Here is a 21026-nt window from a genome sequence, read left to right on the forward strand (position 1 = left end):
TTTAAATGTTAATGAACCCCAATTTGAGGTCCAAAACACTCCTGTTTTCAGGAAGTGTAGAAATCGACCTAGTTGAATTTCCGTCGTGGAGCCTTCCTGGCCTCACCCACGCAACATATTTTCACCACATGTGGTGATGACGTTGTGCGGTCACCTCCTTCCTGGCTTTGACCAGGGTAGGTATGACCTCTTATGGAATGCCTTTTCCCCTCAGGATCCGGCATTCAACCGCCATGCCGTCAAACGCAGCCGCGGTAAGTCTTGGAATAGACATGGTACTTGCTGAATCAAGTCCCTTCTTAGCTCCCCAGGCCCTTAGTCCTCTGTGAGCATTTCTTGAAGTTCCGGGTACCAAGTCCCTCTTGGCCAATCCGGAGCCACTAGTATAGTTCATACTCCTCTATGTCTTATAATTCTCAATACCCTGGTTATGAGAAACAGAGGAGGGAACACATACACAGACTGGTACACCCACGGTGTTACCAGAACATCCACAGCTATCGCCTGAAGGTCTCATGACCTGGCGGAATACCTGTCCCGTTTTTGTTCGGGCGGGACGCCATCATGTCCACCTTTGGTCTTTGCCAACGGTCCACAATCATGTTGAAAAACTTCCCTATGAAGTTTCCACTCTCCCGGGTGGAGGTCATGCCTGCTGAGGAAGTCTGCTTCCCAGTCGTCCACTCCCGGAAAGAACACTGCTGACAGTGCTATCACATGATTTTCCGCCTAGCGAAAAATCCTTGCAGTTTTCACTGCCCTCCTGCTTCTTGTGCCGCCCTTCTGTTTACGTGGGCGACTGCCGTGATGTTATCCCACTGGATCAATACCGGCTGACCTTGAAGCAGAGGTCTAGCTAAGTTTAGAGCATTATAAATTTGCTCTAAGCTTATTTATGCGGAGAGAATTCTCCAGACTTAATCACACTTCCCTGGAAATTTTTTCCCTGTGTGACTGTTCCCCAGCCTCTCAGGCTGGCCTCCGTGGTCACCGGCATCCAATCCTGAATGCCGAATCTGCGGCCCTCTAGAAGATGAGCACTCTGTAATCACCACAGGAGAGACACCCTTTTCCTTGGATATAGGGTTATCCGCTGATGCATCTGAGGATGCGATCCGGACCATTTGTCCAGCAGATCCCACTGAAGAGTTCTTGCGGGAAATCTGCCGAATGGAATTGCTTCGTAATAAGCCACCATTTTTACCAGGACTCTTGTGCAATGATGCACTGACACTTTTCCTGGTTTTAGGAGGATCCCGATTAGCTCGGATAACTCCCTGGTTTTCTCCACTGGGAGAAACACGTTTTTCTGGACTGTGTCCAGAATCTTCCCTAGGAACAGTAGACGTGTCGTCGGAAAAAGCTGCGATTTTGGAATATTTAGAATCCACTCGTGCTGTCGTAGAACTACTTAAGATAGTGCTACTCCGACCTCCAACTGTTCTCTGGACCTTGCCCTTATCAGGAAAGCGTCCATGTTTCTTTTAAGAAAAATCATCATTCCGGCCATTACCTTGGTAAAGACCCGGGGCGCCGTGGACCATCCAAACGGCAGCGTCTGAACTGATAGTGACAGTTCTGTACCAGGAACCTGAAGTACCCTTGGTGAGAAGGGCAAATTTGGACCTGTAGGTAAACGTCCCTGATATCCAGTGACATCATATCGTCCCCTTCTTCCTGGTTCGCTATCACTGCTCCGAGTGACTCCATCTTGATTTGAACGCTTGTATGTAAGTGTTCAAATATTTCAGATCTCACCGAGCCGGTTGGCTTCAGTACCACAATATAGTGTGGAATACTACCCCCTTCCTTGTTGTAAGAAGGGTACTTTGATTATCACCTGCTGGGAATACAGCCTGTGAATTGTGTGAGGGGGAGACGTCTCGAATTTCCAATGTACACCTGGGATATTACATGTAGGATCCCGGAGTTCCCTTGCGAGTGTTGCTGAAACTCTTGAGATGACCCCCTACCGCACCTGAGTCCGCTTGTACGGCCCCAGCGTTATGCTGCGGACTTGGCAGAAGCCGTGAGGAGCTTCTGTTCCTGGGAATGAGCTGCTTGCTGCAGTCTTCTTCCCTTTCCTCTCCCCCTGGGCAGATATGACTGGCCTTCGCCCGCCTGCCCGTATGGGGACGAAAGGACTGAGACTGAAAAGACTGTGTCCTTTTCTGCCAATATGTGACTCGGGGTAACAAAAGGTGGATTTTTCAGCTGTTGCCATGGCCACCAGGTCCAATGGACCGCCCCTTTATACGGCAATACTTCCATATGCCGTCTGGAATCTGCCTCACCTGACCACTGTCGTGTCTTCGTCTGGCAGATATGTACATCACATTTACTCTTGATGCCAGAATGCAAATATGCCTCTGCGCATCACACATATATAGAAATGCATCCTTAAAATGCTCTATAGACAATAAAATCCTGTCCCTGTCAAGGGTATCAAAATTTTCAGTCAGGAAATCCGACCAAGCCCCCTCAGCGCTGCACATCCAGGCTGAGGCGATTGCTGGTCGTAGTATAACACCAGTATGTGTGTATATACTGTTATGATATTTTCCAGCTTCCTATCAGCTGGCTCCTTGAGGGCGGCCGTATCTGGAAACGGTAACGCCATGTTTTTTATAAGCGTGTGAGCGCCTTGTCCACCCTAAGGTGTGTTTTCCAACTCGCCCTTACTACTGGCGGGAAAAAGGGTATACCGCCCATAACTTTCTGTCGGAGGAACCCCACGTATCATCACACACTTCATTTAATTTATCTGATTTAGGCAAAACTACAAGTAGTTTTTTCCCACCCTACAAAATACCCTTATTTGTGGTACTTGTGGTATCAGAAATACGTAACACCTCCTTCATTGCCCTTAACATGTAACTTGTGGCCCTAAAGGAAAAATACGTTTGTTTCTTCACCGTCGACACTGGGGTCAGTGTCCGTGTCAGTGTCTGTCGACCGACTGAGGTAAATGGGCGTTTTTACAAGCCCCTGACGGTGTCTGAGACGCCTGGACCGATACTAATTTGTCCGCCGGCTGTCTCATGTCGTCAACCGGCTTGCAGCGTGTTGACATTATCACGTAATTCCATAAGTAAGCCATCCATTCTGGTGTCGACTCCCTAGAGAGTGACATCACCATTACAGGCAATTTTCTCCGTCTCCTCACCAACATTTTCCTCATACATGTCGACACACACGTACCGACCTACAGCACACACATACAGGGAATGCTCTGATAGAGGACAGGACCCACTAGCCCTTTGGGGAGACAGAGGGAGAGTTTGCCAGCACACACCAAAAGCGCCATAATGTATATAACAACCCTAGAAGGTGTTGTTTCTATATATGGGCTCTTAATATATAATTATATCGCCAATTTATGCCCCCCTTCTCTTTAACCCTGTTTCTGTAGTGCAGGGGAGAGTGGGAGCCTTCCTCACCAGCGGAGCTGGTCAGGAAAATGGCGCTGAGTGCTGAGGAGAATAAGCTCCGCCCCTTTCACGGCGGGCTTTTCTCCCGGTTATTAGGAAAACTGGCCTGGGTTAAATACATACATATAGCCTTAATGGCTATATGTGATGTATTTATTTGCCAAATAGGTATTTATATTGCTGCCCAGGGCGCCCCCAGCAGCGCCCTGCACCCTCCGTGACCGTGTCAGTGAGCCGTGTAGCAACAATGGCGCACAGCTGCAGTGCTGTGCGCTACCTCTCTGAAGACTGTGAAGTCTTCTGCCGCCTGTTTCCGGACCTCCGTTCCGCCGTCTTTCTTCAGCGTCTGTAAGGGGGATCGGCGGCGCGGCTCCGGGACGAACCCCAGGCTGACCTGTGTTCCGACTCCCTCTGGAGCTCCGTGTCCAGTAGCCTAAAACTTCAATCCTCCTGCACGCAGGTGAGTTGCAAGTCTCTCCCCTAAGTCCCTCGTTGCAGTGATCCTGTCGCCAGCAGGAATCACTGATTAGAAACCTAAAAAAAAACTTTACTAAACAGCTCCTTAAGAGAGCCATCCAGTTTGCACCCTTCTCGGACGGGCACAAAAACCTAACTGAGGCTTGGAGGAGGGTCATAGGGGGAGGAGCCAGTACACACCATGTGACCTAAAAAGCTTTTTAGATGTGCCCTGTCTCCTGCGGAGCCCGCTATTCCCCATGGTCCTGACGGAGTCCCCAGCATCCACTAGGACGTTAGAGAAACATACATTAATGTCACTGTTCATTTCCTAGATATTGTTATTATTTATAAAGGTCCACCTTCACATCATTATGATCAAATTTGTTTTATTGTCACCTTCAGGATCTCTGTCACGATGTTGAAATGTTGAAGAGCAGTATCAATTCTCTGACATCTGTTGCCCGTAAACTCACAAATAAAGATAAGGCAGTACAGATGATCTCAGGCTTTCAGATTCGAGTCGAAAGTACCGGGACAAAAGCTAAAGAGAGGCATGCATTGCTGGAGCAATTATTAGCAAATTGGCAGAGGTAAAGCAATTACAGACATGAAAGCTATGCAATTAAATAAATAATCGTTATAACACTACTTAGGTTATTATTAATAGAGGAAAGCAGAGGGAGCTTGCTACACAATTTTAAAAACCCAAACTGAACTCACCTTTCAAATATTAAAATCATGTATTTTAAGAATACATTAAATGCATTTTAAAATAGCAGTACCCATTGCAATGCCTGCTAGACTAAAGCGGATCAAGGGGAAATTCAGCATGAATCGCAATTGTGCTGAAATCGCTATTAGGTGATTTCAGCACATGTGCGCGTGCACTGGCACGCGCATGCGCAAGGTCTTAAACTGTGTTCTCTTCAGAACGCAATCTAAGTCCTGTGGAGGATGTCGTAACAAGACGTCGATGCTGCGTTTTGTGGGTGTCTAGGCACAGTTTGGGGGGTGGGCCGCGGCGGCTGCGTGAAGTCACGCAGCCTTTGCAATAAAAAATATATGGCGGCCTTCCGTCTTCCTTCACAGCTAGGCAACTCTAATCATGTGAGCACATCGCTGTATAGCTCTCACATGTTAGCGGGGAAAAAGGGGGGCAGGACCTGGCATGCGGGACAGACTTGCCCTGTCCTGGGCGTCCCCCCGTATGTTAGAGGAAAGGGTTGTAGTTGCGTGATTTGTCACAGAACTACAACCCATGCTTAATCGGTCCCTGATTGCAGCTATGATTTTGTGCTCTAGAAAAGTTGTAAAATGTTCAGTGGTGTTAAATGTGGTGCCCAGAACCTGGCTGCGGTCATGTGTCCCAACCTCACTTGCGGATTGAAATATTTTACCTATGTATTTTATGGCTTGGGAGGAAGCTAAATAACATAATTTTATATAGCCATATCATAACTCTCCCTACTACACACACAGTGGCGGAACAAGCAAGCGGTGGGCCCAGGTGCGACAAAATGCTTTGCCCCCCCCCCCCCATCCAAGTCCACCCCAGGGGCAGTGCGCGCCGTAGGCGCGCGCAAAAATACATAGTGGCGTGGCTTCGTGGGGAAGGGGTGTGGCCACAAAATAATACCAACACAGTAGTCTCCATTATTCAAATTACGCCGCACAGTAGCACCACTACACCAGGTAGAGACCCTTTTACACCTTACAGCGAACAGATTCCTCTTTTTACACATTACAGCAGACAGCGTGCCCTTTTTACACATAACGGCAGACAGCGTGCCCTTTTTACACATAACGGCAGACCGCGTGCCCTTGTTACACATTACGGCAGACAGCGTGCCCTTGTTACACATTACGGCAGACAGCGTGCCCTTGTTACACATTACGGCAGACAGCGTGCCCTTTTTACACATTACGGTAGACAGCGTGCCCTTGTTACACATTACGGCAGACAGCGTGCCCTTGTTACACATTACGGCAGACAGCGTCCCCATTTTTACACATTACGGCAGGCAGATTCCTCCTTTTTACACATAGCAGCAGGCAGATTCCCCATTTTTACACATAGCGTCAGGCAGCCCCCCTTTTTTACACATTACGGCAGGCAGATTCCCCATTTTTACACATAGCGTCGGGCAGATTACCCCTTTTTACACATAACGGCAGACCGCGTGCCCTTGTTACACATTACGGCAGACAGCGTGCCCTTTTTACACATTACGGCAGACAGCGTGCCCTTGTTACACATTACGGCAGACAGCGTCCCCATTTTTACACATTACGGCAGGCAGATTCCCCTTTTTACACATAGTGGCAGGCAGTCCCCCATTTTACACATTGCGTCGGGCAGATTACCCCTTTTTACACATAGCGGCAGGCAGTCCCCCATTTTTACACATTGCGGCAGGCTGATTCCCCCTTTTTACACATAGTGGCAGGCAGTCCCCCCTTTTTACACATTGCGGCAGGCAGTCCCCCCTTTTTACACAGTGCGGCAGGTAGTCCCCCCTTTTTACACATTGCGGCAGGCAGTCCCCCCTTTTTACACATTGCGGCAGGCAGTCCCCCCTTTTTACACATTGCGGCAGGCAGTCCCCCCTTTTTACACAGTGCGGCAGGCAGTCCCCCCTTTTTACACATTGCGGCAGGTAGTCCCCCCTTTTTACACAGTGCGGCAGGCAGTCCCCCCTTTTTACACATTGCGGCAGGCAGTCCCCCCTTTTTACACATTGCGGCAGGCAGTCCCCCCTTTTTACACAGTGCGGCAGGCAGTCCCCCCTTTTTACACATTGCGGCAGGTAGTCCCCCCTTTTTACACATTGCGGCAGGCAGTCCCCCCTTTTTACACAGTGCGGCAGGCAGTCCCCCCTTTTTACACATTGCGGCAGGCAGTCCCCCCTTTTTACACATTGCGGCAGGCAGTCCCCCCTTTTTACACATTGCGGCAGGTAGTCCCCCCTTTTTACACATTGCGGCAGGCAGTCCCCCCTTTTTACACAGTGCGGCAGGCAGTCCCCCCTTTTTACACATTGCGGCAGGTAGTCCCCCCTTTTTACACATTGCGGCAGGTAGGCACAAGAAAGAAAGAAAAAGAAAGAAAGAAAGAAAGAAAGAAAGAAGAATTATACTTACCCTCTCCGCCGGCTCAGGCTCCTCGGTGCAGCTGCGTCAGACGACGATTCCCGGGCAGTAGAGAAGAAGGAGGAGGGAGGTGAAGGAGGGAGCCGCAGCAGCGCTGTGTTATTGGTGGAGGCGCTGCTGCTGCTGCCCCTCTGCTTCCCTATAGGCTGTTCTCGGAAGACAGCCTATAGGGAAGCAGAGGAGCAGCAGCAGCAGCGCCTCCACCAGTAACAAAGCGCTGCTGCGGCTCCGTCCTCCGGCTCCCTCCTCCTTCCCCCGTCTGTACCGCTGCTCAGCTCCTATCTCCGGGCGGCTGTGCGCTGCGGGCAGCGGTTGCCTGCAGCGCACAGCGGCATGTAATGAGTCAGTTTGACTCATTACATGCTTGGGCCCCTGGACAGAGGCGGGCCCCAGTGCAGTGCACTGCCGGTAGTTCCGCCTCTGTACACACATACAAAACTCCTGATCATCAGAGAAGTATTACTCTCCAGTGTAAACTTAAAATGTGAAATGCACTTTTACTCTATGTAAGTCAGGTCCATTTTAAGTACTTGTCTTAAAATGGACCTGTCATCTGTACACACTGGAGACCTCCATTTTGTGGGCTGAACTAACTTTTATATGAAAATACAGTACTCACTAGACTGCATTGCCACATGAATAGTGGTATCATTGATACTAGCAAATGAAAAAGCTGCATTGCTATACAGCCCCCAAGACATATGTGCCCCGTAAGTGTAGGTGATAAGTGCATTTTAAGGTACTGTACATAGTGGTGAGGTATATATTTTTAGAAGAAAATACCACTAGGCAATTTTACCCTAGCCATTTTCCCTTCCCTAAACAAAAATCTGTGTTCTCAACAGCTGGCTAAAAATGTTATGCACTTATGTCATGTTTTGTAAATAATGTCTACTTTTTGCAATGATATTTTCTTTGTTTGTATTGTATTTATATGTGATGATGCATGCAACATTTTGTGTTTATTTTGCACTTTCTTGTGTGCAGACTTGATGGTGAGTAGAGTACTGTACACACTAGTGGTTAAATTGTGTTGGCAATGACCAGACAGGTAGCTTACCCAGGCTCTGTGGTTTATTTGTAGAAGTGAATATACAGCCATACTCAGTGTTACAGATATTAGTTCAGCAGGGGTTCAGAGCCTGTAGTGGAGCAGGGGTGCAAACACCTCACCAGCTGGTGACTGTCTCATCTCTTATGGTAGCTGTGCAGGACTGTCACATAGGATGAAGCGGGGTAACATCATAGGTCTCAGGAGCTAAGATTGAGGACGTCTGCCGTCCACCATGTCGCTCATACACATTGGCAAGATAGGGGCCATCTTGGTAAGGTAATGATGCATCCCTTGAGGAGCCATTTTGTTGGAGACTGTGCAGTAGCGCACTCTACTTCTAACACTAATTAATATGAAGGAAACAGGGTCCTTTTCACTTTTTGTTCCATATTTGAAAACATAATTGTAATAAGATAAATCACTACCATAAAGCTTGTTGCCTTGTTCCCTCCTCTATTCCCAGCGCCTACATCCTCTGTAATCCTTCTTTAAGCAGAGCTGAGTAATACTTAATACGCTAATATTACACGTGTTGACACTCTGCACTAGAGTGTAGTACTAGGGCTGTATGTATGCTAGTAATCTTGTCTCTATATTTTAAAGACTCTTTTTGCACTGTAAATTATTTTAGCTCTCATTTTTATTCATGGACACTAAAAAAATTATGTTCACTTTGCCTTCCACTTCCAGACAAGAAAGGGACTTTTCCTCCTTTATGACCTGGCTGGAAGGAGGTGAAACATTGGTCTCTCCACAACAAGGACAGGTTTCGGCAGATGTAGTAAAACTGAAAGCTGAACTGCAGACAGTCCAGGTATGTATTAACAGAATTACCAATGAAGAACCATAACCAACATACAGCACTTTGTGCTTGTCCAATATTCATTGTGCATGTTTCAGATATGGTTGGATCGAGCAACACTGCTGCTTACTTGGAAGCAGCAATGATGCTCAGATATGTTAATGCAGATATGTTAATGCAGCCGGAGGCGTCTGGTCAGGCTGAGTGACGATGAAGACCCTGCCCTTGGCACGCCAACAAAATGGAGTTGACATGACTCCATTTTGTGAAATGGCTGCCATCGCTGCCCCCTCCCTGCCCCCAAACAATTGCAGACTGTGAATCACTAGATATCTGCAGCTGTACTGCGTTTGACGACACACACAGGACCCATACCACACATACCCAGTATGGGTCCTGCACATTCGCAATGTACCAACCATCGATACGTTGTGACTTCAGCCACAAGTGCATCAGGACCTGATCCAGATCCATTGTAAGTGACTGAGGTGTTTTTTGCAATATACTGTATAGTATGCAGATATACGGCGGGAATGTAATGCCGCCCGAGTTTGGCGGCTGTGTGGGATGGCGGCCGAACTCAGACTTTTTTTTAAAGAGGCAATCACTTACAAGGCATGGTTTTGCCTTGTAAGTGATTGCCCTTTAAAAAAAAGTTCAGCAGCCATCCTGCACGGCCGCCGGACTCTGTCGGCATTACATCCCGCCGCACATGTGAAAGTATTTCAGAAGTATTATGAGATAAACTGAACACTCTGCCATATACATTACAGCACAAGTACAAGAATCAGTATGGAAGTGTTTTCTGCATCACTGTAGAATCCATTGGCAAATGTAAAAAAATTTAATAATGTGTAAGAACTGTGGGAGTATGATGCTTGGGACCACATAGTTCAGGGGCTAGTACTCTTTGGTGGAACTACGTGCAACACCTGCGTGGTGGGACCAGGTGTAAAAACATGCTTTATGAAGGTATAAACACCTGGAGAACTTTGAAAGGACAGGCTAAATGTAAGTGTTCAGGCCTGCTTTAATACATTATTTTTTCCATCTATCAAGGGGATGTACTCAAAATGTTGACATTTACAATGTTGACATTCAGAATGTTTACAGTTAGGATGTTGACATTGAACATGTCGGCTTGTGCAAAATGTTGCCATGTTCGCAGTGTTAACATGTAAAACATCAACATTCTTCACAAACCAACAGCGGTGGGTTAGGGATAGGATACAGGAGGAGAGGTTAGGGTTAGGTTACGGGAGGGGAGATTAGGCATACCACCAGCAGAATGACAGGATCCACTGGAAGTCATCAGCTGAAGTGGTCAGTGTCGTCATTTTGAGCATGTGACCATGTGGACATTCTCACGACTGCATTATGAATGTCGGCATGATGAATTTTAACAAAATATACCACACCCCTAGCTAGACAAAACCACACGTTCTGCTCTGAGAGTTTCTTACAAACGTACAGTGGGAGTACAGAGAATCAGGGATCTTTTTGGACTTGGGATAGTCCCATAGCTTCAGCAAGCACTATGGTTGGATTAATGCTTGTTCTGAAATTAAACCAGACCATGTTTTTTCGTAAGTGTTAGTATTATGCTTTATTTTAAGTTTCAAGTTCTTAACTTTTATAGGTTTTTAGTTTATCATTTGAGGAGTCTAATTTTTTTTTAAATGTGATCACTTGTCTAGCACGGACATCGGGAGCTAAGGTAGAAACTATTTTATGGTGTACACTTTCTAGTCCCATTGATCAGTTATTATACTGTATTATACGTGAATTTAATTTCTGCTGCGGGGTACACTGGGCTCCACAGGAAATGACATTGGGGTGTAGAGTAGGATCTTGATACGAGGCACCAACAGGCTCAAAGCTTTGACTGTTCCCAGATTGCCTAGCACCGCCTTCTCTATAGCCCCGCCTCTGTGCACAGGAGCTCAGTTTTGTAGTTGGTGCCATGCAGTAAGCAGGCACATAACAGGGGGGCTGCTCCAGCAGCCCTGAGAGAATATTTTAAAGAAAATTGAAGACTTTAGGGGCTGCAGCAGAGACACTGAAAGTGTAAGATGTCAGTGAAACATCTCCTGCTGCAGCTCCATCACCTCCCCCAGCGGCGCTGTACACTCCCGCGCCCTGGTTGCCGGGTACCTACAGCGGAGGCTCTGGTTTTCTTCCACGTTAGTCACACAAATGACTGCTGTTCTCCCGGATCGCGTGGCCGCACTCAGGGAGGAGGCATGGGGTACCCTTGTCGGGACCCGCTGTAAATCACGATCCCGCGCAGCCGGTGGGAGGCGGGCCACGCGCGCTGGCGTGGACACTGTGGTAGTACAGGGACCCCACTAGACCACCAGGGCATGGGCACAGGTCGGTTTTCTCTAATAAAACCGTTTTATTAAGCCCCAGTACCCTGTGGGGAAGTCCAGCAGGGGGATAAGGCTTTGACCTGTAGCCCCTCCCCCAGCCCCAGGGCGCCATTTAGAGTAAATGTTCCCGCCTTGGAGCTGCATATCTCTCTCTCCCTCACTCCTAGTCAGTGTTTGGGCGCCATTACCCAGAGCAACACTATTCCTGCGACTGTTTGGGCAAATCCTCCTCTATAAAGCCGCCTGCCTGTCAGCGCTGTGCATTTTACAGGACACTTAAGTATTCTACATGTCTGCTGACAGTGTTAGTTAAGAAAAAGTGCATTCAGTCAGGGTTATTTAGTACAAGTACTCTGTGATATACATCCAGTCTTTACTTTGCATTGTTATATCTAATTAAGTGTATAGCTCTACATAGTACTACTCTGTATTGCTAGTCCAGTGCAGTTTTATTGCATGTCATAATTTCTGCATTGTACAAACTGTGACTCTGTGTGTGTGCATATAGCTGCTGTGTGACCTCCATTTCGGGTATCTCACTCAGATTGCTATCCCTATATTCTATAACCTGAGGGGGCTAAGTTTGTTAGGTTTCTCATAATATAGGTGTTTCACAGGATATACTCAGTGTGTATTTTTCTCTGTGATTTTTAGTCACCATATACCTCTTGAATTCCCTGTTTGTGCTAATACACTGCACAGGGGATTCTTGTTAGGTATTGTGCTGCTGATATTGTACTGTGTTGCCTTGCATTGAGCTTTTGATTATGTCAGCTACAAAGGGCAACGGAGCTGGGGCTGATCCCACATTGCGTGGTGTTGACGCTGCAGACGCTTTTGAGGATAACATAGCAGCTGAGGGTTCAGGTTCAGGGGGTTCCTTACCCCCCCAGTGGGACTGTAGCTATGGGGGTGCAAAATTACCCACCTTGGGCAACCTTTTCCACGCTACTGAGTACGCTGGTAACTAGACTAACGCCCCCTATGGGACCTCCTGTGCCGGTACAACTGCTTATGGTGCCCGCGGTTAACCCGCCATGGGCAGATCACCTGTCCAATCAGTTACAGCAATTGAACCAATCACTGACTGCTCAATAGTCTAACCCTCGCCCGCCTAAGACCAAGGGGTCCTCTAAGCAGGCAATTACTTCCTCACAATCCACCAACGTCCCAGACACCTCGTCTGATGAGGATGGCGCTTATACGGACCCCACAGACTCTGATTCTGATGCTTCTGATGGGGAAGTGGTTTCGCAGGTGGATGTTCCTGACTTGTTAGAGGCTATTAGGCTCATTCTTCAGGTTGATAATGAACCGGAGCCTGACGCTGCCCCTAAGAAACCGGACAGGTTTAAACGTCAGAAGGTGGTTAAACAAGTTTGACCTCACTCTGAACATTTAGTTGACATACGTCAGGAATCATGGGAAAATCCAGGAAAGAAGTTTACGCCTCACAAGAAGATGCTGGTTCGCTACCCCCTCGCTACGGAGCTTAGTAAAAATTGGGAAACACCCCCGTCATTGAGAGAACCAATGGACAAGCGTGTGGAGGGTTGTTTGAAGGCAACGTGCGGTGCGGTGTATATGCACACTATTGCAGCAACGTGGGCTGCGGAAGCTGTGGAAGCGTGGGCTCAGGAGCTGGAGGCGGAGTTGCCTTCCGATGCTTCTGATCATGCTAGACAATGCCTGTCGTATATTGTTACAGCGTCTCATTACATTAAAGAGACGGCTTCTGATGCCGGTATTCCAGCGTCCAAGGCTTCTACTACGTCCATTTTGGCTCGCCGAATTCTCTAGTTACAGTCCTGGTCTGTGGACATGGACTCTAACAAAACCCTGGAGGTACTCCCTTTCAAAGGAGATATTCTTTTCGGAGAAGACCTTAACAAGATAGTGGTTGACTTAGTGTCTGCTAAAACAGCATGTCTTCCTAGTACTGCTCCTTCGGTGCCGAAGGCTAAGAGTACTTCCTTTCGCTCCTTTCGTCCTTCAGGTAAAGCAGAGAGTCAGGCGTACCCAAAACAGGTTCGCACTTCCAAACCCAATAAGCCCAAACCCAAACGGGCCTGGGCTGCCCGTCAGCCTGCTTCCAAAAACTGACAAGCCTGCTGCATGATGGGGCGGGCCTCCCTCTGGGGATCCCATAGTGGGGGGCTGACTTCTAGGGCTTACCCAGGAATGGTTGAAGACCACTTCCGATGCCTGGGTACGGGAAGTCATCACTCGAGGTTACGCCGTATCCTTCAAGAATCTTCCCCCTCCTCGATTTTGCCTGACAGACGTCCCTTTGGATCAGCTGAAGGCAAAGACTCTTCATTCGGTGGTACAGTCCCTCCTGGACACAGGAGTGGTAGTACAGGTGCCTCTGGCTCAGAGAGGCAAGGGGTACTATTCACCGCTGTTCCTAGTCCCAAAACCAAATGGGTCTTCCCAGCCCATTCTCAACCTCAAGTCCTTGAACAAAGTTGTGAAGGTCTCCAAGTTTCGTATGGAAACTCTTCGCTCTATTGTTCTGGCCTTGTAGCCTGGGGACTATATGGTCTCACTGGACACACAGGATGCTTACCCATTGCAGTGTTGCATCAGCAGTACCTGAGGTTTGCGGTTGGCAACCTCCATTACCAATTTTGGGCGTTACCTTTTTGGTTTGACCATGGTTCTGCGAGTCTTCACCAAGGTCATGGCGGTAATGACGGCTGTCAAGGGGTTAGGATCCTTCCGTACTTGGACGACTTGTTGATCCTGGCAAATCCCCCAGAGAGTCTGCTACGCCATCTGGATCTGACTATCCAGTTTCTGCAAGCCCACGGCTGGCTCATCAACTGGAAGAAATCCTCCCTGGTCCCTGCTCAGAGCATGGTGCACCTGGGGGCGTTGTTGGACACTCACAACCAGCGGTTGTTCTTGTCTCAGGAGAAAGTCCTGAAGCTTCAGGACAGGATTCAATGCTTCCTACTCGTCCGCAAGTGTCGATACATTCGGCGATGCAAGTGCTAGGTCTCATGGTGTCGGCTCTCGACATGGTGGAGTACGCTCAATTCCATTCCCTCACTCTCCGGAGGTTGATTCTTGCCAAGTGGGATGGCCTGCCTCATCGGATCAGGTCTCAAATGATCTCATTTTCTCCGGAGGTTCGTCTTGTCACTGAGCTGGTGGCTTCAGGACCAACGATTGAGCAGGGGTCGTCCCTTCTGGATCTCCAACTGGGTCCTTCTTTCGACGGATGCCAGTTTGAGGTGTTGGGGCGCGGTGTTGGAGCAACACTCCTTTCAGGGTCGGTGGACCAAGGAGGAGTCTCTCCTCGCGATAAACATTCTGGAATTGCGGGCGGTGTTCAACTCATTGAACTTGGTTCAGCATTTAATACAGAACAGACCTGTTCAAGTACAGTCAGACAACGCCACCACTGTGGCGTACATCAATCATCAAGGCGGCACTCGAAGCTGCATGGCAATGAGGGAAGTATCACGGATTCTGCAGTGGGCGGAACGCCATCTGCCAGCCATATCGGCAGTGTTCATTTCCGGGGGTCTAAACTGGGAAGTGGACTTTCTCAGTCGTGAGGACGTACATGCCGGAGAGTGGAGCCTCCATACAGAAGTGTTTCAACTCCTCGTGGACAAGTGGGGCCTTCCAGATGTGGACCTGATTGATGACGTCTCGACACAATCACAAGGTTCCTGTCTTCGGAGCAAGGATAAGGGATCCTCAAGCAGCGTTCTTGGGCGGACTGGCAATTCCATGGAACTTTTGGCTGCCATACGTGTTCCCTCCGGTGTCACTCCTGCCCAGAGTAATAAGGAAGTTCAAGCAAGAAGGAGGAATCCTACTTCTGATCGCTCCATCGTGGCCCAGACGGCATTGGTTCTCAGACCTTCAGGGTCTCTCGATAGAGCGTCCCCTTCTACATCCGCAGCACCCAGATCTCCTCGTTCAGGGCCCCTATGTATATCAGGATTTAGCCCGATTGGCTTTGACGGCGTGGCTCTTGAAGCTTCCATCTTAAGGGCTTCAGGCTGTGTTGCGGATTCAACCTCCTTATGTTCCCGCCTGTGGCTCCTTGGGACTTGTCGTGGTTCTGGAGGCGTTGCAAAGGTCTCCGTTTGAGCCTCTTGAATCTGCTGACCTTAAGTGGCTTACTTTTAAGGTAGTGTTTCTGCTAGCTGTTTCTTCCGCTAGACAGGTATCAGATTTGGGTGCCTTGTCTTGTAGGTCACCCTATCTAATTTTTCACCGTGATCGGGCGGTTCTTAGAACACGTCCTGGGTATTTACCTAAGGTGGTGTCTTCTTTCCACCTTAATAAGGAGATTGTGGTTCCGTCCTTTGCCTCTCCTGATTTGTCTTCCAAATAAAGGTCTTTGGATGTGGTACGGGCTCTCCGTATCTACGTGAAGAGAACTGCCTCCATCCGGAAGTCGGATTCTCTCTTTGTTCTGTTTGGTTTTCACAAACGTGGCTGGCCTGCTCACAAGCAGACCCTGGCCAAATGGATTAGAATGGTCATTGCACATGCTTATGTACAGGCTGGTCTTCCAGCTCCTGCTACCATTACGGCCCATTGTACTCGGTCGGTTGGACCTTCTTGGGCGGCCCGCCGTGGTGCGACCCTTGAACAGTTGTGCAAGGCGGCTACGTGGTCCTCAGTGAACACGTTCATTAGGTTCTATGCCTTCGATACTTCCGCCTCCCAGGATGCTTCCTTTGGACGTCGGGTTCTTGTGCCCGCTACAGTGCGTCCCCTCCCATAAGGAACTGCTTTAGGACATCCCCAATGTCATTCCCTGTGGAGCCCAGTGTACCACGCAGCAGAAAACGAGATTAATGGTAAGAACTTACCATTGTTAAATCTCTTTCTGCGAGGTGCACTGGGCTCCACAGGGCGCCCACCCTGATGCACTTAGCTTCTTTGGGTTGGTATGGCATTAGTCGCTGACACCCTCTCCTGTCGTGAGTGTGTGGTGAATGTAGCTACTAACAGTTGTCGTCTCTTTTGCCTGCTACTGCATTGGACTGGTTATCAAAAACTGAGCTCCTGTGCACGGAGGCGGGGCTGTAGAGGAGGCGGCGCTAGGCATTCTGGGAACAGTCAAAGCTTTGAGCCTGTTGGTGCCTCGGATCAAGATCCTACTCTACACCCCATTGTCATTCCCTGTGGAGCCCAGTGTACCTCGCAGAAAAAGATTTAACAAAGGTAAGTTCTTACCATAAATCTAATTTTTATATATCTAATGGTATCTTTGTTATATAAATTTGTTATAGGAAAGTAAAAATGGTAGATACTGTTCTAAGTATGACATACACAGCTATTTATTAATATCTCATTTGCCAGAATTTGCAGTCTGAGTTACCAACTCAATCGCAGCGCCATACAGTCCTTGTCCAGTTGTGCGCATCTTTATATCAAACTTCCCCTGAAAATAGTGTACAGGAAACCAGGGACCGCCTAGAGGATATGACCCAAAGATGGAATGTTCTACCTGAAGCCATTTCTAAAAGGTTAGTTACTACAATATTGATTTTTCATTATTTCATAAAGCTCAATATAACTACCTATCACATGTAATTTTAAAAGTACCATTGTGCTTGGTTGGTCCGCCCAGCACATACCCAGGTGCACACCTACTCTCCACTCTTGGTAGCCACCTGCACAACTAAGTGCTTCTAGGATGTGCGGGAGAAGCCATGAAATCTGAAGATGCATCAAAGTCACACCACCTACCCTTTTAAAACCACCCTGTTCATTAAATGCACCTTTTCCTTTAGCTCCTAAAGTGCTGCTCCGTTTAGCCTTGTTTAATTATGTGAATGAGGGGAATTTGAGTCATAATAAAAAATAAAAAAAACGTTCCTTGTTGTGTTTGTGTGTGTGAAGCCGTTTATTTCATTGCGTTAGAGTGTGCCGCGGAGGGCAACAGGAAGACTCAAAATTAGTACTACCAAAAGTATAGGATAAAATGTAAACGCCTTCTGTAGAATATAAATAGACTTCTAAATGGGCCCTCTCTCAACCCTTGTATCTAATCTCATTACTCCCATTGAGAAAAATGTAATTTAGTTTGTGCACTGTTGTGCAAATCTAGGTGCACTGGTGCACTTTGTCCTTATTTAGCAAGTACTGAAGCACCTTAGCACTTCCCGCAATTCCTTCCTTACACAAAAGTCTGTTTCTCCGTGAATGCAGTCTTCTTTCCCCACAAGCCTATTATATCTGATGTAAATCCAGGCATAGAAACATAGAAGCTAATGGGCCCTACACACTTGCCGATGTTTCCGATTTGGGAGATGTTCGTTTTCAACGATTAACGACCATTGTCCAAATTGGCCCGCTATGCTAAATGTGGGAAAACCAACGATCAACGACCGCATGGGCGCACATCGTTCATCATTGGTGCATACACACTGAGCGATATGAACGATTTAACGTTCATTACTGAACGAGAGTGTTCATATCGCTCATGCACATCGGCTAGTGTAGGACCCAATAGACTTATACTTGCACAATCAAGGTGCACAGGACTAAATTCAGGACTGATTCTTTGTTGGGCATTTTATGTTTTATAAATAATCTATTTCAGCTGCAGGTTATAATAAAGGTAAATTGGGGAAGTTGTCCAGGTCACAGAATTGCAGATAGCCCTCAGCTAATGGTGCAACAAGTACAATATAGGCTCTTTTATGCCACAGGAGAACCACTAGTGAACCTTCCCATTTTTAATTGTCTCCTTTGCAGGATTAGAGTTCTGGAGTCTGTTCTAGGTGAACATCAGAAATTTGATGATTTATTACTTGAATTCTCACTCTGGATTAAACAGTTCCTTAAAGAACTACAAGATTCTGGTGAAATAAACACATCTGATCATGAAACTGCACTGTCTATAAACAAGGTAACCTATTTTTCGTATTTTGCACACATACTGTATATAACTGTGGGCATTTTATCCATAGTATAGTGCAGTTATACACTGGGTAGGCAACATAATTACATCACACAGTTACTAAAGTTTGACAGAGATTTGTCCTCATACATTTTGGCTGCAGTCGACCTATACAGTCCCTGTTGGCGCGCTAGGTCCCATGTGACTATGATAGTGCCAGGCATCTTTACCCAAAAATGCATCTTAGTCGCAATGCGATGTGATTAGGATACACCAAGAGACTGCTGATTAATTTGATATGCAACACTTGTATATCTGTGTGCGACTGAATGGTATATGAAAATCTATGATGCAGTGGCCACAGCTTTTTTCCACTCCAAGTTCATGGCGTATTGAGGCTAGTTGTATGAGGACACATCTGTACAAGTCTTATTCTTAACACTAAACAATTTATGTCTTGGAAGTCTATAGAGATAACAAAAATTCCAAAACACGGTATGAACAATTGTGTAACAATTATGAATATTTTGTGCAGATTTTCAAATTTACAGTTCTGCTCATAGCACACTTAAAAATTGCAACCACAAAGATATTCTTTATTTCATACAGAACCATGTAGGAGAGTCTAAAAGGGAGCAGGAAAGAATACATCATCTGGAGGACCAGCTTAACAAATTGTGCTCTCTGACCAGTTTGGAAGACCATTCAGTATTGCAAGGAAGGGTCAGAGATTGTGTACAATTCTTTGAAGAAGCAATACAAATTACAGAGCGACGCCAAAACTCTCTGTCCAAGTTAGGGGACTTCTTACACATGCACAAGGACTTATTGGTTGTTGTCCATAATTTAAAAGACACAGTAGAAGGATCTAACAACCTGGATAAGGAATCTTCTGGGTCTCTTGAGAAAGAGATAAACAATGTTGTACAGGGAATTGATGAATTAACATCTAAGTCTGTAGGTTTAGATGCAGCACTTACCAAAGCACAATACTATCTGAAAAGCTCTGCTACCGAGCAGAGGACTTCCTGCAGAGCACTAGCTGATAACCTAAACCTGGAACTGGAGAAAGTTCAGACATTCTTGGGAACAAAACTAAGCGAGGCAGAGGCTCTTGGGGCTTTGTGGAAATCCTTTATTGATTGCAGAGAAAAGTTGCTCAAGACTGTTGAGGACATTGAAGAAAAGGCAGACAATGACGAGATGAAAGAGCCAACACTATCATCGCTTCAGCAAAGGTGATACAGGGTGTTTATTTCGTTCTCTGGGAGGCACAGTTAGCATCTACTTTGAAGGATTTATGAAATTGTCCTTACATTTTATTTTATTTTTGTTTTACATACGTTATGGCTAGACATGAAATAGTCATAGAAACATAGAATATGTTGGCAATTAAGAGCCACTTGGCCAATCTAGTCTGCCCTAAACACATGTACACATGGGTTGGGTACGAAATCCCAGTCGTCGGGATCCCAGCATTTAGGAGACCGGTGGCCAGAATCCCAACACATCCCTGTAAGTATTTTCATCCTAATCCTAACACTAATCCACCCCTCCCGCAGCCTAACGCTAATCTCGCCCTCCCACAGTCTAACTCTAAATGCCCCCTCCCATGGCCTAACCCTAACCTCCCCCCCCCCCCCACACACACACACACACAACCTAGCCCTATCCTCCTCGACCCTTGCAGACTGACACTAAACCTCCCCCTAGTGCCTAACCCTAACCTCAACCCCTGTACTTACCTCTGGGATTCTGGCAGTCGGGATCCCACTGTCGGTCTTTTGACTGTCGGCATCTGGGCTGCCGGTATTTTGACCACATCCCATTCACACACATCCCATTGTTGGGAGCCAATTAACCTACCAGTATATTTTTGGATTCTGGGAGGAAACTGGAGTACCCAGAGATAACCCACGCAAGCACTGGGGAGAATATATAAACTCCACACAATTAGGACCGTGATGGTAATCAAACTCATGACCTCAGTGCTTTGAAGAAGTAATGCTAAACATTACACCATCCTAATCATTCTAATTGTGTCAGCTTTATGCATTTTAAAATATAACTTTTTTAAATAAAATTAATTTCCTAATTTAATAGAATGTTTCAATATATATTTTTTCTGGCTATACCTAATTTACAAACTAGTATTAATGCATCTTATACAATGGCTAACTACTGTATATATCTAACTATATATTTTTCCATATGACGATGATTGCAGATTGAAATTTTTCAATGAATTGGAGGAGGAAATTAACTCTTATCAACATGAAAAGCAGTGGCTGATGGACAAAGCAAAGCAGATAGCACAACAGGATTTATCTCTGGCTGCAGAAGCAGATAAAGAACTGAATGGACTAACAATAACTTGGGAGGATACCAAAAAGCTCATTAGTGATAGGTAAGAATTCGTTTTAGTCAAGTTGAGCTCCAACAGAATGGCCTTATTAAATCACCCATCTCATATACTTCTTATTTAATAACAAAATTTGTAAATAAGGGGTTTGGGGGTTTGGAGCCATTCACACGTAGTGCTTAAATTACAAGTTCCACTGCACTCTTCTGCCTGATGCCAATTAATTCTTCTTTAAGATCTACATTTGTACTGACTATACCAAAATAAGTCTTAATTGAATAGTTTTGCAAAAATATGCCCTAGCCAGCAAAAAATGATACGTTTCTGGAAAAGAGGGGACTTGGGTTTTTATATATTAAGTGGGTCACATTTGTGTGTTTGAAATGCACTTTCCAACACGTGCAATTGGAAACTGTGAAATGTGTCTGCTTATTGCCAGGCCCCATAGCAAAGAAAGCAGTGTATGGGTCTAGTAGGCAGATGGCAATCGCCAGTCACCCTAATTTCCAAGCCCTA

The 21026-nt window shown here is 46.7% G+C and overlaps 1 protein-coding gene and 1 long non-coding RNA gene across 16 annotated transcripts in view; one reads left to right on the plus strand and one right to left on the minus strand.

Annotated features, from left to right (window-relative positions):
• LOC134910151 (uncharacterized) overlaps nucleotides 1–7131 on the minus strand; it is a 107267-nt gene extending 100136 nt beyond the window's left edge. The window contains exons 1-2 of the long non-coding RNA XR_010176131.1: nucleotides 7032–7131; nucleotides 4287–4431 (exon numbers count right to left, since the gene is read on the minus strand). This is a non-coding gene — a long non-coding RNA (uncharacterized LOC134910151). The remainder of the gene's footprint in view (nucleotides 1–4286; nucleotides 4432–7031) is intronic.
• The window catches only part of SYNE1 (spectrin repeat containing nuclear envelope protein 1), a 965679-nt gene that overhangs the window by 480979 nt on the left and 463674 nt on the right, over nucleotides 1–21026 (plus strand). For 14 of the 15 annotated variants that reach the window (XM_063917854.1, XM_063917860.1, XM_063917859.1 and 11 more), the window contains 6 exons: nucleotides 4293–4480; nucleotides 8785–8908; nucleotides 16603–16769; nucleotides 18004–18157; nucleotides 18758–19386; nucleotides 20376–20555. In XM_063917854.1, the coding sequence (XP_063773924.1) occupies nucleotides 4293–4480; nucleotides 8785–8908; nucleotides 16603–16769; nucleotides 18004–18157; nucleotides 18758–19386; nucleotides 20376–20555 (1442 nt within the window). Of the gene's footprint in view, nucleotides 1–4292; nucleotides 4481–7555; nucleotides 7751–8784; nucleotides 8909–16602; nucleotides 16770–18003; nucleotides 18158–18757; nucleotides 19387–20375; nucleotides 20556–21026 lie in introns of those variants that run through there. The other variant, XM_063917868.1, reaches the window with a different exon arrangement.

The sequence above is a fragment of the Pseudophryne corroboree genome, chromosome 4 (assembly GCF_028390025.1).
Source record: "Pseudophryne corroboree isolate aPseCor3 chromosome 4, aPseCor3.hap2, whole genome shotgun sequence".
Lineage (NCBI taxonomy): Eukaryota > Metazoa > Chordata > Amphibia > Anura > Myobatrachidae > Pseudophryne > Pseudophryne corroboree.